Below are 17186 nucleotides of genomic sequence, written 5' to 3'. Positions count from 1 at the left end.
GTCGTTATATGACAAACGGACACCATCTGTTGTTTGGTTGCAGGGACTTTGTAATGTGTATGAACTTGCAACTTTTGTTTACTGGATGGAAAATATTTTCATTTTGCTAATGCAAGAAACAATTCAGTTTCAGATATTGTCCATTATGAAATTAAACTTCCTATGCTATTGAAAGGACCAAGAGTACATGTGGGCCTAACTCGGCCCAACTCATCTATACGGGCAAACCATTAAGCAACCCTCGAGCCCCATCCAAAGAAAAGGCTGGGCCTGATGATTATCGGGCCGAAAGGACAGGGACAAACCCCCCAATGGGTGGGGCCAAAAATGAAGAGAAGCCCATCAACCTCTAACTGGAGAATTGAGAAAGAGAATTAGGGTAACATAAGAGAAAAAGATGAAGGAAAGAGTCGAGTGTTTGGTGTAAGAGAAGGGACCTTTCCATTAAGAGAGAGAAAAAATTTCTTGTACTTTCAGCTATTAATCCATACCTTTAGAAGATTTTGTTCTTGGACTTTGCTTCATGAGAAAGTCTTCAATGTAATGGTACCTTGTTATATTAGTAAAACTGCATCTGTTTAAGTGGTGCTTGAGTCATGGCTCAATTATTTAGAAGATGAACATGAATCGAATCAGATGCATTTATGCACTAATTGCTTATTATGCATCAAACGGAATGGATCCTAATGTAAAGAAAGAAAGAAACTCTTGTACTAAAAATTGCTTAAATATATAACTTCTTAACATACATTGAAATAGAAAGAAAAAAAAAAATCATCATCCAGAAATAGAATACATTGACGTCAAGAAATGGTGATTCAGGGATATGTATATGTGTGTGTGTGTGTGTGTGGATTGACTTTCTTATTAAAATCACTCCAAAATCAACTGGGGGTTCTGTGTCTTATGGGAGTTAAAATACGAGCTCCACACGACTTAGAAACCTGAGTTTGATTAAATGTTTCATAACTTAGAATCCCAGTTGATTCGAGTTGATAATCCAAAAATCTATAAAACTTCAGTGAGTTTTTCAAAAATCTTAGGACTTGCTTAGTTTGTAATTCTGAAAATAGTTCTCTAAGAAATCAAAAATCAAAAAACTATTCTCAGATAACAATCTTTTATAATTCTTTGAAAATAAACATTTTTATAACTAAGTTTTCATAAAATAATTTTCTAAAAACTGAACTAAATAGAGATTTTTATACTGTTTTCAGCTTTTTGATAATAGAAAATTGTTTTCATAATTACAACCCAAACAAATTTTTAATGTTTTGCTTCTTGTTGTGAAACATACTTCAATGTGAGATGAGAATTGAAAGGACATGAGAGAGATGGACAATGACAGTAATATCATTTCTCCTCATTAATTGAGGGTGTTTAAGTAAAATAATCAATTCTGATAGTTCATTTTATGATCTATTAATATTATACCACGAGTTTGTTTTACAGACTTTGATTTTTAGGAGAGGTTAAAGTAATATTTGAAATCAGCGCCATATAATTATTGCATCAAAACGAATATTTCACTTGACATCTACTTGTCCCGGGGAAATCCATATTCAGCCTTTTCCTTTCCAAAAATCCATAAATTGGGAGGGGTACTTTTGTCCAAAAAAGTTAACTAACGAACAACTTTGAAGTATAAAAAGCTGGGCTACGATGGTATATATAGATTTGTTTGTTTTTTGAGACGAAAACTCACCAAAGCATCAAAACGAATTGAACTCACCAAAGCATCAACAGAAATGCAGGTTAGCTTATGATCTATTATTATAATGTTCCATTCGATTTCGGGTTCGTTTGTGTATATTTGTTTTTGCAATTGATGTTTATCTGCCAGTACAAATGTTGATTCTTTGAATTAGGTTTGTTTTCGCCGATGCTCTCTGCTCATAAACAAGATTGATTGATTGTTGTTGTTGTTCTTGTGGTTGCTTTGTTTAATTTAGATTAAACTGTGAAAATTTGAAACAAATCTTCCATTTAGCAACGGAAAATTATTGTTCTTTTGTGCTATTTGTGGTGTGTTTCAGTGTACATGTGTGCATATATATATGTATGTATGTATATGGATTGATTTAAATTTAAAGACTTTTTAATAACTGGAGATTGTTTTTTCACTTGAGGCATGTGTAAATGGTACATCACTGTGAATTGTGATTGGTTCAATTTACCCGAGATAATTTCATCATCTGAGATAGATTTATGTTTTGGGATTGTTTCATAATTTAAGATTGATGTTTATGTTTTGTTATTGTTTCATAATTAAAATTGTCAATTCATCTGTAATGAGAAAATAATGCTCAATCAACCGTAACATTAGAACTCCGGTGAAAACCCAGTTTGCATCTAGCTGAAGTTTTAAGAAAATTTGTAGTGCGAGAACTTTCAAAATGAAAACTATTTTGAACAAGTCCTAACCTTGTCTTTACGCTGCATTGAGTAATCTCTCTGTTGTGTGCAACATGGAGATGAAATCTGTCTAGAAATCTTTTTACCATTTTGAATTTTGGAGTGAAGGCATCAAGGGCAAGGCTTTTCAAGGAATACAAAGAGGTGCAACGAGAGAAAGCGGTTGATCCAGATATTCAACTAGCATGTGATGATTCCAACATATTTAAGTGGACTGCGCTTATCAAGGTAGGCTCTGTTTTGATGGAAAAGTTCTGTTGTGTGATGCTGCTGCTTGACTTTATTCTGTATTCAGGGTCCATCAGAAACTCCTTTCGAGGGTGGTGTTTTCCAGCTTGCTTTCTCTGTCCCCGAGCAGTATCCGCTGCAACCTCCTCAAGTGCGGTTCTTGACAAAGATATTTCATCCAAATGTGCATTTTAAGGTATGAATCTTTCGTAAATTTTTATTTTTCAAGATGTTCTTTGGGTATTTTTTTTTTCACCGTAATAATCATGAATATTGCTGAGAAATGATATAAGGAAAAACTAGTACTTGTTATCCCATTGCGCCTTTGAATACTTCAAGCATTAATTTATTTAAGAATTTCATTTTTATAGCTGTGATAATTATGTGTCACTGAAGGTTATGTATTGATGTAGATTATGTGATAAGAATAGGATAAAATTAATGGGAAAAAATTAAGCAAGAATACCTCTTGTAATGGATGAGAATGGTTTTGACTATTTTTCTAATATCACGAACCTGCTCAAATTATAATGTAATATTTGTTTTCTTTTGCTGGAATCTAGTTGAAGCCTTGTAAATTTACCAAAAGGTTGAAACTAGTCCTAGTTTTCTGTCAAAATGGCCTTTGAAACATATTTTTGAATTGGTCGGTCTTTCCACTTAGAAGAGCTGATTAGTGGATGTTCGGATGGGAAAAGCAATACTCCGGAACACAATTGAAAAATAAACATAAAATATTTTTTCATAGTTGAATTTTTCTTCCCCGGTCGAAGTAATTTTGAGTTATGGCCTTATGAGTCTGAATTAGCTTCTCTCAAATTATCTTATTATTGGTTGGGACACTGTCAGTAAACAAAAACTTTATAGTTCATCTTGAATTGAGGGGAAAATTAGTTGAAGAGTGCAAAAAATAATTGAAACCACAGACTTGATCTGGAAAGAACATAATCTGCCGAACTGAACTTCTAATCATCCTGTTAGTTGGTAAAACTGACAAGGATCACCTTTTGGGTCTTTCTCATCCTGAAAATAAAACTAATAGCAGAAATTCTGTGTTGGATGTAATACGGATATTTCATTATGGTCATCATTATTATTTTCTTCCTTGCAGACAGGAGAGATCTGCCTTGATATCTTGAAGAATGCGTGGAGCCCAGCTTGGACACTCCAGTCTGTTTGTAGGGCCATTATTGCTCTGATGGCCCATCCGGAGGCTGATAGTCCACTAAACTGCGATTCAGGTAAACTTGGTGTATTTTTCATGTTTTTTGTGTTCTAAATCTTGAGTTTCCTTGTTCACCGAAAAATGGAAAATATACAATACATTTGGGTTTCCTTCAATCAGATGAAAAACAAGTGTCTTAAATAACAATAAAATAAAATAAAATAATGAAAAAAAACCTAATGAAGAATCAATTTTTGAAAACCACCACTTATCATTGAGGTGTGAACTTCCACTTTAGCTTCCTCACCCAAATACTATTGTTGTTGTGAAACTCGGAGTAAACAATTTATTTATGAAAAAGTAGAAAAAACGTATAGACATTCCAGATCATATACCAATTATGCTCTAGAGAAGGGGGCAAGGAGATGATGTCAAGTTTGAGTTCCTTGAGTACATATGTTTACAGGTCATATGATTGTGACGTCCCACATCACCTGGGGAGGAGAAGTTCATGGCACTTATATGTATGGATGCCTCCTTACTGTGTAGAAGCATTTTGAAAGCCGTGAGCACGGAGAGTGTGCTCAGCACTTTAGCAGACAGTACCTACACAGCTGGGCGAGTGGTGACATCTTTCCCTGCTATTTCTGCCAAGCCCATTCCCTTAGCTGTGGTTTTTCTGGATAGTAGGTAGGGATAGTGGGAATCTCGCTAATCCATTCATGCTCATTTGGCTACCTTTAGAGTCATAGTTACTCCTGCTGCTTACCCGCACTGGTGATTAGATGTGTTGAAGGCAAAACTTGAGGGACGTTGGAACTTGGCTAGGGCACAAGCACCAATGTATTTTGGATGGCATAGAGGCATCTTGCACATAAAGGAGTGATGCTGCAGGATTATCTTATCAAGTGGAAGGGATATCCTTTGGGATTAAGTGCCTAAGCTGTGATGAGGGTGTCATAGGAAAATATGGGGGAGAGCATTAGGGATTGACAATTTTGGCAGACGCTAGGGCGTAGGAGGTAGCGCATGGGCTTGCTATGCATGCAGAAGAACCTGCATTGACAGAATCTTCTCCAGAGTTCTAGAATTGTGTCAAATGCCAAATTTTATCTTGAGCTCTCTAGTTTTTTCAAGAACATTTCAAAGAGTTTTGGAACATGTAAGAATACATGGAGATTTCAGGGTTCTAGAACGTTCCACATATGAGGTTATAACCTTCTGGAGGGTTGATCTAGATCTTCAATGAGGATGACCTCCAACATCCACTAAGGGGCATTGATAGTTTATCATGTCACACAAAATGATTTACCGAGAGATACACATGGCATAGAGAATTGGCTTGATCGTATAGTCTCAGATTGGATGATGACTTGGAGTGAGTATTGTATTTCGAGTGAATATAAGTCTGGGCATTCTCCTTCCAATTTTAACTGTCTGGTGCATCTAGCTCACTATCATTGCTTCCTATTGTGGGAGTAAGACTGGCCTATACCTCATCGCAAGGGGTAGTATTTGGTGAGACCATGGAATTGGATGACGATATCGCACTGTACTGGAAAATCTCCTATAGCCAAGCATAACTTCTAAACTTATTTCTTTCTAGCTAGATATGGTACGCAGTCCAATTATCCTTGCAATGGGAATCAGAAACCATTTTGTGGGTTTGATTAATGGGTGATCATATTTAGTTGTTCTCATACACGATTTAAATAATTTTCATGACTTTGGCTGCTCATTGTTCTATATTTAATGCATTGCTTCTGCTCTTACACAGGCAATCTTCTACGTTCTGGTGATATCCGAGGGTACCAATCCATGGCAAGGATGTATACTAGTCTTGCAGCCATGCCCAAGAAAGGGTGAAATTAACAATTTTGTTGCAAATTTGTCTTGGCAATTGCTAGGGTTTTTCTATTATTGTGCATGTAACTATTGCAATAGCACCAAAAGAAATTGTAGACAACTTAAATAACAATATAATTGTTTGTCATGCTTCTCTACATTTTTTTTTTTTTTTTTTTTAACAACGAATTTCTGTTCTTGAATTCTGCACATTGCAAGCTAGATTATTTATGTCACTAAGGAATTTTTTTTTATTTTTTTTTGGGTTCAGCTTTCTTTCATTCATTTCAGCCAGTAGCCAATAATTCATTGACTTGTAATTATAAAATACCTTGCACAGTTCCAATTGAGCAAAATACCAATGAATACACCACGAGGCTCTTGGCTTGCCAGTTTAGTTTGGGAGGTATGATCTCGAGCCTTAGGTGGTATGACCTCTACTTCCCAAAAGGGAAGATCGAGAGTTCAAGCCCCAAGTGGGGCAATACGAGTGTGCATTGCTAGCTTCAATGACAAACTAAGCAAGAATTGAGTTGTTCATAATCACGACAACAAGCCATCCACCATTAATGGGTCTATGTTATCTACCGAAGAACATAAATCATCTCTTCTTCACATTAGCTAATCATGTTCTTCACCAGCATTGCTCATGAGGCAAAGTGTTTGTAAGCAGCTATTTTGAGCGATATCCGAAGTAGGTCTTTAGCTAGGCTTCTCCAGAAGACCAAGAGTGATAGAAAACTCGAGCTTGTCTCTCCATTGATGCAAAGCAAAATGAACATAAGCACTGAGGGGTGTGTAATAATTTGACAGTAACCTTTTCTTGAACTTCAAAGTATGTTCTTCAAAAGTAACAGAAGGTCAAAAATAAATAAAACCGAGAATTATATACATATATAAATATTGATCATAAACTGTACCAAAAACGTAAGGATCTAGCTAGGGTTGATTCTTCAGTCGACAACATTTCTGAAAAAAGGACCCAAGATTAACTTATAACTGCATCAAGAACAGCCAAAATTTATGGCCAAAATACACAAAGATGCAGTAATAAACTACATAATTTGAACTGTTTCCCCGTGTTAGTATGAGTTTTGAATCTTCGGTCGTATCTTGCCAGTTCCATCTAACAAGACAGCCTTCAGAGGCAGATAACTAGAAGCAACCTCAGAAACTGTCAGACAACCGTGGCAGGGACAATATGTTTTACAGGGCCATTTCCGTTGGGCTCCTTATGAGCTGTGCCAATTTCAGCTTTTATGACGCCATTCTGCACAGATTCTTGTTGGCTTCCGTTTCAGGCTTGGTTAATGGAGAAGACGCTGTTTCTGTAATGTGAAAGACGAAAAACTATTTTCCATTAGATTAGTCCTGTCAGCATACATGACTCTAAGTTCATGAAATCTCAAAAAAGAAAAAGAAAATGCTGTTGCGTCACATTCTAATTTAAAAACCTATTCAATTTCTCTGAACTTTTATTATAAATCCAAGACACTTGAAAAATATAAATTATTCAAACAATTTCAATGAGGTTTAAGGTTGATGTTGAGACAGAACTTAAAAATCAATTTTAATTTGAATAGCTGAAAGCAACTTATTTGGACAGTCACTTGAGAATTGAAATTCCAATAATCAAACTAATTAAAGCCTAAATTAATCCAAATTACAGCATTTGCTAGCTAAAATGCAGATGCTGAGGTAGGTCTGTGACATTACAGGATAAAATTCTAGGAAGAGAACGTGTTTGTGAGAAGTTGGAAGAAGCACTAAATGGGAATGAAATGAGAGAAAACCGTGAGATGTCTGGCTAAGAGTTAGCAGTTGTGGAAACCCATATAGATTTCTGATATTCAAAAACATTAGCTATCAAGTTCAGAGTAACAAAGAGAACCACACCTTTTATGCTTCCACAAGTGACGAGCCTGTTAAGAAAGTTCAAAAACCTCATCAAGACAAGTCTTTCCTGCTCTGCATAAACTTCAGTGAAACCCTGCATAAAAGATGAACTCAGAGTTGTGTTTTGACTACAGCCTGCCATCCCAGTAGGATGCCCAGCTCTCAAGAACATTGTATCTTGTTCATCACACATCAATGCACGTGTCCCTGGAGAAACTGCACTTCCATTTTGAAAATCAGCTCCAACAGATGCACAATCATCCCCTTGGACCCCATCTGTTTGGTTTCCACTCAATTGGTCCTGAACAGAACTTTCTTTTTGACTATCCTCACTCTCTAGAGTAGATGAAGCAACAGAACCTTCGAGCTGATCAATCTCTGCTTTTTTGTCCATTAAATGTTTTTTGTCTGAAGAAGTCAAAGATTCAGAAAGCAAGGGGGAAAAAAAAGTCCAATTAGCCCATGTCCAGCAAGTCAGTTAATTAAACCACTCAAACAGTTAAAAAAAAAATGTTGATACAAACCACAGCGCAAGACTGAAAAATGGACTTTGGTCACCTTTTTCTCTCTCTTTATTTTTTTATTTACAAAAAAACATTCACAGTACATACACATACATAATAAATATATTCCGTAGAGCTTTTGCACTTATTAGTATATTTTCTTTTTACTTTTGATAGAAAAAGACATGCCTTGGTGCAATAGTGAGGTTACTCCATTGTGATCTAGTGGTCATGGGTTTAAAACGTGGAACAGATGTAAGGCGGCATACATCTGACCTTTCCCAAATCCCGCTTGGATACTCTATTATTTGCATGAGAGCTTGTTTTCTTTGTAGAGACCACCAAATTAAGCCTCTTGGTACCCTATCTGCTTTTAACAAGTCTATAAAAACCATATGTAAATCTTTTTGCTTACTACACTCTTCAACTAATTGTCTAAGAAAGTATATAACTTCCATTGTTGATCTTCCCGGCATGAATCCGAATTGCTTTTTGGATAACTTTCCTTAGTGTTTGTTCTATTATCATTTCCCATAGTTTCATTGTATGGTTCATTAATTTAGTTCCTATATAATCACCACAATTTTGTATATCCCCTTTATTTCTGTTTGTACTTTCCTCCACTCATTTGGCACCATACCTTCTTTAAGAATGTTGTTAAACAGCTTTGTAAGCCACTCAACTCCTAGCTTCCCTAACTTTCTCCAAGCTTCAATGGGTATATTATCCGGGCCTACCATTTTATTATTCCCCATCTTCTTAAGTGTATCCTCAACCTCTTTATTGGTGATTTTGTTTATCATTCCTATGTTAAATTCATTTACTTCAACTTCCTCTCTAGGGTGTTCCTCATTTTATAGCTTTTGAAAGTAATTTCTCCATCTAACTAATATCTCATTTTCTTTAACTAATACCTTATTATCCATGTCCTCTACACATCTAATTTGATTCATGTCTTTAGTTGATCTATCTCGCTTCTTTGCTAGTTTATAAATAACTTTTTCACCTCTTTTTCGTACCTAATTTTTCGTATAGATTACTACGTATATAATGAGTTTTGCTTAGCTTTGCTCACTATCTTCTTGGCTTCACATTTGAGTTCTTTATACGTGGCACTAATCCATTCTGTGAAAGAAAATTACTATTTCCTAGAAATCATATTAGCACCTTAATGAATAACTGGATAATAATTTAAAATCTTCTGGACATGCAGCTTTAATAACATTTTTTAGCTGATCCAGCTTAAATGACATTGAACCTAGTTAACGTGTACAGCTGTTATCTATTAGTTGTTAATGTATTAGCTGTTATCTATTAGCTGTTATCTATTAGTTGTTAATGTATTAGCTGTCAAATTAATTGTATAGTTGACTTACCTTGAATAGGTCTGTGTATTCTGTATAAATATCCTTGAGATATATGAAAGAAATACAACTTTTTCAGCCATTTATCAATTTGGTATCAGAGCAAAAAAAGAAAGGAATTTCCGCTGCTTTCTTTTCTATTTTAACCTTACTTCTAAAGACCTGCAACAGCAGTCAGCTATCTTCTTTGTGCTGCTGCTGCTTGTCTTCAATACCTCTTAGCCACGATCCATGGCAGCCAAAACAACTACTGATTCTTCCTCTCTAACCAAAAATTCATCTGACAGCAAGAAGTCCTCCACGATGACTATTCAAGAAACTTCTTCTTCCATTCCTATTAAATTGGATGGTGCTAATTATCGTGTTTGGTCTCAGATTTTGGAGATGCATATTGCTGGTAGACAGAAAAAAGGGTATATCACAGGGAGAAAGGTTGCACCTGCAGAGGATGATCCAAGCTATGATGCATGGGAGGCTGAAAATGCCCTAGTCAAGTCTTGGCTTATCAATTCCATGGCGATTAATTTGATGTCCCACTTTGTGCAGTGTGGAACAGCCAGGGAGGTTTGGGATGAGGTAAAGAGAAGCTATCTTGATGTCTCTGATTCTTCTCAGGTTTATGAACTGATGAAGAAGTCCTTTCAATTGCGTCAAGATGGTCGGCCTCTTGTAGAGTACTACAATGAGCTGAACTCAATCTTCAAGGAACTTGATTATCGAAGACCAAATGATATGACGTGTGCAACTGATATTAAGAAACAGAGGAAGCGTATTTCTAAGGATCGGGTCTATATGTTTCTTGCAGGTTTGGATCACAGTTTGGATCAAGTTAGTAGTCGTGTCCTAGCTACCTCTCCTTTACCAAGCCTGGAAGAAGCATATTCTCTAGTTCGTCGTGAAGCATAGAGACAGGTCACCATGGCAATAAAGGATCACTCAGAGGCCTCGGCTCTTGCTGTCCAAAAGAGTTCCCGACCAGCTCCTCTTTCTACCGACTCTATTTCTCGTCTCTGCACTCACTACAATAGTACGAGACATACGGTTGATGTTTGCTGGAAGAAACATGGTTATCCGAAGTGGTTCAAGCTTAAGCAAGCTGAGAAGAAGAACAAGAAATTTGCTCAGGTTGCTATCACCGACACTTCTCCATCTTCTGCTTCTCATGTATCTCGAGTGTCTTCTCAAGGAGGTAATTCTGGTTTGGCCTTTATTTCTACTGCTTCTAACACTTGGGTTATTGATTCAGGGGCCACTGATCATATGACTAGTAACTCTTCCATACTTAGACTCTCTAATACCTTCACCCGTTAAGTCTGTTCAGGTTGCTAACAGGACTCCTATGCCAATTACAGGGGCTGGGAATGTCTCACTTTCTCCTACATTCTCCATGTCTTCAGTTTTACTTGCACCTAATCTCCCTAACAGCCTTCTTTCCATTAGCAAAATTACCAAAAATCTTAATTGTTCTGTAACTTTTCATTCTACCCATTGTGTATTTCAGGACAATCTTACGAAGATGATGATTGGCATTGGTAAGGAAAGAGGAGGTCTTTACTACTTGGAGAAGGGGGTAAGGGAGTTAAAATCTGAACCTAGCCGTGGTTTTCAAGTAAAGAGAGAGTCTGACAGAGAAAAGATATTTTTATGGCATTGTCGTTTGGGACATCCACCTTTCTCTTATTTAGACCGTTTATTTCCTAAGTTATTTTGCAATATTTCTGCTTCTAGTTTAGGGTGTGAACAATGCATTTATGCTAAAAACCATCGTGTTCCTTTTAAAGTGAGTTTCAATAAAAGTCCTATTCCTTTTTCATGTGTTTACACAAATGTGTGGGGTCCTTTTTCTACTCCTTCTGCTTCGGGCCATAAATACTTTGCATCTTTTATTGATGACTGTACTAGAGTCTAGAGTGAGTTGGGTTTATTTGCTAAAATCTAAGAATGATGTTATACATGTTATTCCTCAGTTTTACGAAATGATTGTCACCCAATTTCATACTCAGGTTCAGGTTTTCCATTCTGACAACGGTGGTGAGTATGTGAATCAATCTCTTACTGATTTCTTCAAACAACATGGCATCCTCCCCCATACAACGTGCGCCTGCACGCCACAACAAAACGGGCATAGCAAAGCGTAAGAATCGTCATCTCTTAAAGGTGGCTCGTACCTTATGCTTTACTGTGAATGTTCCTAAGCATTTCTGGGCCGAGGCTGTCATGACTGCTGTTTTTCTTATCAGCCAAATGCCTCCTCGTATAATTAAATATCAAACTCCATTGAGAATGCTATCCCGATTTCACTCTATTCCTTCTACACTTAATCTTTGTCCTAAGGTTTTTGGTTGTGTGTGTAATGTTCATATACATTCTCTTCATAGGGATAAGCTTGACCCTCATGCTCTTAAGTGTGTCTTCCTTGGTTACTCTGGTTCACAAAAGGGCTATAAATGTTTTCATCCTCCTACAAGTAAATACCATGTATCCATGGATGTTCAGTTTTGTGAAAGAGAGTCTTATTTTTTTTGGGGATGTATCTCTGATTCCTCTTCAGGGGGAGATTAGTAGTAAAGAAGAGGAACGGTTATAGCTGGAAGAAAAGAGGTTGTGGATTTCAGGTAAGGAGGAGGATTCAGCTGTTATCAAAAAAGGAGAACCTTTAGATACTCTTGATCATGTGGAGACTGAGTTCAATGAAAAAATAGGTGAAAGACCAATCCACTTGTTCAAAGAAGTATATGTGAGAAGGAACAAGGATGCCACTGTCATGCCGCCTCCTTCTAACTCTAGTACCCCTCTTGATGATACTACCATGCCATCGGATGAATCTTCCAAGATTAACTCTGAGGTACATGTTTCTTCTCCTTTAACTTCAACTTCAGATATTAATTCTAACCCTGTAACTTCTGTGGAGACTGCTGCCTTGAATCCACAGGTTGGTGATCAGGGTAGGAGGTATCCTTTTCGTGATCGTAAAGAACCTGATAGGTTGGGTTTCTCCAAATTTTCTTCTAATGTTGTCTATCCTATCTCTGATTTTGTTTCCTATCACCGTCTGTCTAAGACTCACCTAGCTTTTGCCCTTCAATTGTCTTCTGTGTCTGTTCCTAGTCATTTTCAGGATGCCCTTGGAGATCCTAAGTGGAAGGCTGCTATGGTAGAGGAAATGAAGGCTCTCCAAAAGAACTCTACTTGGGAGTTGGTCGAGTTACCTCAGGAAAAGAAGACAGTGGGATGTAAGTGGGTGTTTACAGTGAAGTATAAGTCAAATGGGACAGTTGAGAGGTACAAGGCTAGACTAGTTGCGAAGGGATACACTCAGACTTATGGGATTGATTATCAAGAGACCTTCGCTCCTGTGGCCAAGATGAACACTGTTCGAGTTATACTCTCGCTCGCAGTTAATTTGGACTTGCCATTACAACAGTTTGATGTGAAAAATGCCTTCCTTCATGGTGATTTGATATAGGAGGTGTATATGGATCCTCCCCTGGGGTTTACACCTGAAGGAGATAAGGTATGCAAGCTAAAGAAGGCTTTATACGGGTTAAAACAATCACCAAGAACATGGTTTGGCAGGTTGAGCTACTCAATGAAGAAGTATGGTTTTAAGCAAGCTTTGGCAGATCACACTCTCTTTTATAAGAGGAATGGTGATGATATTACTTTGTTTATCGTTTATGTGGATGACATGATTGTTACAGGTAGCAACACCAATGAGATAGAGAAGCTTCGGAGCTATTTGGCCAAGGAATTTGAAATGAAGGACTTGGGGGTTCTAAAATTCTTTCTGGGCATTGAACTGTCTCGGTCCAAGCAGGGACTTTTTCTCTCTCAACGAAAGTATACATTAGATCTCTTGGCTGAAACTGGTAACTCTGCGTGTGTTCCTATAGACACTCCTATTGAAGTAAATCATGGCTTAGCTATCTATCCTGATCAGATTCCGACAAACAAGGAGAGATATCATAGACTAGTGGGGAAGTTGATCTATCTGACTCACACTAGGCCTGACTTGTCGTATGCAGTTAGTGTTGTAAGTCAATTCATGCACAATCTGAGTGACCGACACATGAATGCAGTGAATCGTATTTTGGCTTATCTAAAGTCCTCTCCAGGTAAAGGTATTATGTTCTCCAGGCATGGACACCTAGACATTATGGATTATACAGATTCTGATTTTACGGGAGCCAAGTTGGATAGGAAGTCTACTTCAGGGTATGTGTCATTTGTTGGAGGCTATTTGGTGACCTGGAGGAGTAAGAAACAGAATGTGGTATCGTTGTCTAGTGCAGAAGCTGAATACCGTGCTCTTCATCATGCAATTACAGAGCTTACATGGTTGAAGATTCTCTTAAGTGAGCTTGGGTTTGGTCCAAAGAAACCTATATTGATTTTTTGTGATAATACGGCAGCTATTGATATTGCCAATAATCCAGTGCAACACGATCAAACTAAGCATATTGAACTTGACCGAAACTACATCAAGGATAACCTGGATTCTGGTGTGATAGAGGTTCCTTACATTAAGAGTGCGAACCAGCTGGCTGATATGATGACTCATGGTGTTACTAGTGATTCGTTTCATACATCACTATCCAAGTTGGGCATGTGCAATATCTATACCAACTTGAGGGGGAGAGTTAACGTGTACAGTTGTTATCTATTAGCTGTTATCTATTAGCTGATGTTATCTATTAGCTGTTAATGTATTAGCTGTCAAATTAATTGTACAGTTGACTTACCTTGAATAGGTCTGTGTATTCTGTATAAATATCCTTGAGATATATGAAAGAAATACAACTTTTTCAGCCATTTATCAATTAACCTAAAACCACTTGTTCAGGCATAAAATATAAGATATTATAGCAGTAGAAATAAAAAAAGAAAAAGGAGAGAATTGTGTAAAGGCTTGAATGAGATGAATCACTCATTCACAACTCTAGTATTTATAAATAAAAAGAGCACATGCTCATTTTACAAGAAAGGAAACTAAATCAAATCTAAAGAATCACAGCATATTCTATAGCATAATCAAATCTTTGCTAATATGGTAAGTCATTCCATAAATCGTGATTATCATATATGCTAACACTCCCCCTCAAGTTGGTGTGTGGATATCTGAAACGCCCAACTTGGACAATGCATTCTCAAACACAATCTTGCAGAAGCCCTTTGTAAGAATCTACAAGTTGCACAGTGAAAATCTAACTAGCAATGATTTTCTCTCAAATAAAGTGCCAATCAACAAATCAAAAATGTCTCCTCAGACCATAAACAATTAACAATGTCTCCTCAAACCATTTCCCTTCATATGTTTAAAATATGTAGATGGAAGAATCAACAATGTCTCCTCAGACCAGTCCCCTTCATACATATGTTTAAACAATCTAGTTGAAAGAATCAATAATGTCTCGTCAGACCATAAAAAAGAAACAATTATGTCTCCTCAGACCATAAAAAAGAATAACTGTCTCCTCATTAAGGTCGGACCGCCCTGCCTACCTGACACCTCCCGGAAGGCCATTAGATCATTCCCGAATGGGTGGTGCCGAACTCACAATGGCATTGCAGTCGGACCACCCTAGCTTTGATACCAAGTAGAAATATAAAAAGAAGAAGGAGAGAATTGTATAAAGGCTTGAATGAGATGAATCACTCATTCACAACTCTAGTATTTATAGATAAAAAGAGCACATGCTCATATTACAAGAAAGGAAACTAAATTAAATCTAAATCGAATCACAGCATATTCTAGAGCATAATCACATCTTTGCTAATATGGTAAGTCATTCCATAAATCGTGGTTATCATATATGCTAACAATAGCCATTCTAGAGATGATCCAATTGAACTATTCGAGTAATGCAGAAACATAATAAAAACAAAATGTGAAGTAAGCCAGAAAATTTTCAAGTTTAAATATGTGTATACTGACCTGCAAGCATCATTGCAGCTTCTGTAGAATCTATGACCAAAAGTGAGCAAAGCTCCTTCACATCCCGTGGTTGGAGAATATCTGCTAAGGGAGACCTTCAGTCACAAGAGGTGATACTAGTTAGTTTCTGTAAGCGAAAAATAGACAGTTCTGTACACTATGAAAAATACCTGAAACTAAAACTTACAAAAATTGGTACCTGTATGTGAATTTGGAAGATCCCGCTGTTGCAACAGTAGTGCCAAATAGAGGGACAGATAAGAGGGAGGAACAGGTGGCAGAAGCTGTCAGGTGAATTTCCTGATTAAACAGAAAATATCAAAACGTGGTCGGTTTTCTGGGAGGATAAAAGGAAAGAAAGCAAAAGGAGAGTTGAAAGCTTTTCTTTTTCCCCTTTTTTTTTTTTTGGGGGTTGGTTTTGGGTTGGGGAGGGGGGGGGGGGGGGGGGGGGGGGAAGCCCTTGGGATTGCGCCTTTTAGCATGCTACAGGCTCAAAAAACACGCCTCTTGTTTTTAAATCATCCATTCATATAGTTTTTCTTGTTTAAAAGGACCCTTAATTTGCATACTCTACATCACATTATGGTAATACTCGAATGCTGTTTCATTAAATTGATATGCTGGGAACTTCGTTTCTATATTATTCACCAGTTTGTGTTTGCATATTTTACTTGTTTTCTTATACGTATATTTTATATTCATTTTTATCACATATGCACCTTACTCCGATCAGGCTAGCGCCATACATTGCTCCAGGGGACGTTGGCGCCTTAGTTCGCCTTATGCCTTTAATAACTATGGAGGTTATTAACAAAAAGATAGGAATCTTGGAAGCTTGTTTTGAGGTGGGAATAATGTTGCAAAAATAGATACTTTTATTTTCTCATTGAAATAAATGTGATATCATCCATAATTTAGTTGTAACACCAGTACTTCAAAAATTATAAATAAATGGATGACTAAAGCCAAAACTATGGAGTACAGATACTAAGGTCCTTCACCACCAAAGGTAGAAAAATTCAGAGAACTTGTGCCCATTCAAGCAGCAATAGCAAATAAAGGCATATATTTACCTTAGGATCGACCAACAAGTGTTCTACATTGAAGAAGACAAGATATTTTTTATACTCAAAATTCTTAAGAAAGTACCTGTTGAAATTGTGCAATCCTGTTAGCAAATTGATCATCGGATGTTGAACCAAAGATGGGCTGTTGTTTTTTGGTTGCTGGAGAGCTACCAAAACCAGAAGACCAGACGGCCCCGTCAAAGGCTGGATTGGCTGCTTGTTGGATGGATGGCATGATATTGCATTGCTCCCCATGAATGAGAACACTTCGCTCTTCACTTCCGTCAAAGTTCTTGCAGTCGATGCATTTACAAATTCCAGAGCACATAATATTGGCCTGGAAGCACTCACAATACTTCTTGAGACACCCACTTTTCTTGCAGTTACATCCTTTGTTGTGCTTCACCAACATTTTAACCTCACCTGCCTCTTCCTGGATTTATTTTGAGACAGTCAGAATGCAAGATAACATAAAAAAGATTGAACTTTGTGTTTAACCAAAAAGTCCAAAACAGAGAGAAGGAAATTATTTGATATCCTGTGCAATTCAACAAACATCAATTTGTTCAAGGAAATAATTCATCTGCTGCACCTTGAACTTGAATCTCATTTTACAATGACACAATTTAAAACTTGACAATTCAACTTAAAAAATAATACAAGGAACCATATTGCAGTGAGAGATGACTGAATAAACACATTCTTCCAGTAGATTGGAATTTTTAAGGGAAATATTTAGAAGTATGATTTATATAAATCCAAGGAAAA

At 37.0% G+C, this 17186-nt stretch overlaps 2 protein-coding genes across 2 annotated transcripts; one reads left to right on the top strand and one right to left on the bottom strand.

Annotated features, from left to right (window-relative positions):
* Positions 1 to 1656: 1656 nt before the first annotated feature.
* Positions 1657 to 5811, top strand: LOC132304376 (protein PEROXIN-4). The gene is made up of 5 exons (XM_059802029.1): positions 1657 to 1754; positions 2524 to 2643; positions 2711 to 2839; positions 3755 to 3884; positions 5586 to 5811. The coding sequence occupies exons 1-5, from the start codon at positions 1749 to 1751 to the stop codon at positions 5672 to 5674; spliced, it is 474 nt and encodes a 157-aa protein (XP_059658012.1). The 5' UTR covers positions 1657 to 1748; the 3' UTR covers positions 5675 to 5811.
* Positions 5812 to 6504: 693 nt separating this feature from the next.
* On the bottom strand, positions 6505 to 16847 carry LOC132304375 (protein tesmin/TSO1-like CXC 5). Its single transcript, XM_059802028.1, has 5 exons — positions 16501 to 16847; positions 15551 to 15651; positions 15352 to 15446; positions 7550 to 7957; positions 6505 to 6981 (listed from the first exon to the last, which is right to left on the bottom strand). Exons 1-5 carry the CDS (start codon positions 16828 to 16830, stop codon positions 6911 to 6913), a joined length of 1005 nt encoding a protein of 334 aa, XP_059658011.1. The 5' UTR covers positions 16831 to 16847; the 3' UTR covers positions 6505 to 6910.
* Between the last annotated feature and the right edge of the window lie 339 nt (positions 16848 to 17186).

Source organism: Cornus florida, unplaced genomic scaffold (assembly GCF_030987335.1).
Source record: "Cornus florida cultivar Cherokee Brave unplaced genomic scaffold, ASM3098733v1 CherokeeBrave_3.0.0_Hap2_Chr04, whole genome shotgun sequence".
In the NCBI taxonomy this organism is placed as follows: Eukaryota; Viridiplantae; Streptophyta; class Magnoliopsida; order Cornales; family Cornaceae; genus Cornus; species Cornus florida.
Note: the sequence above shows the minus strand (reverse complement) of the source record. Positions and strands in the feature narration are given on the sequence as shown.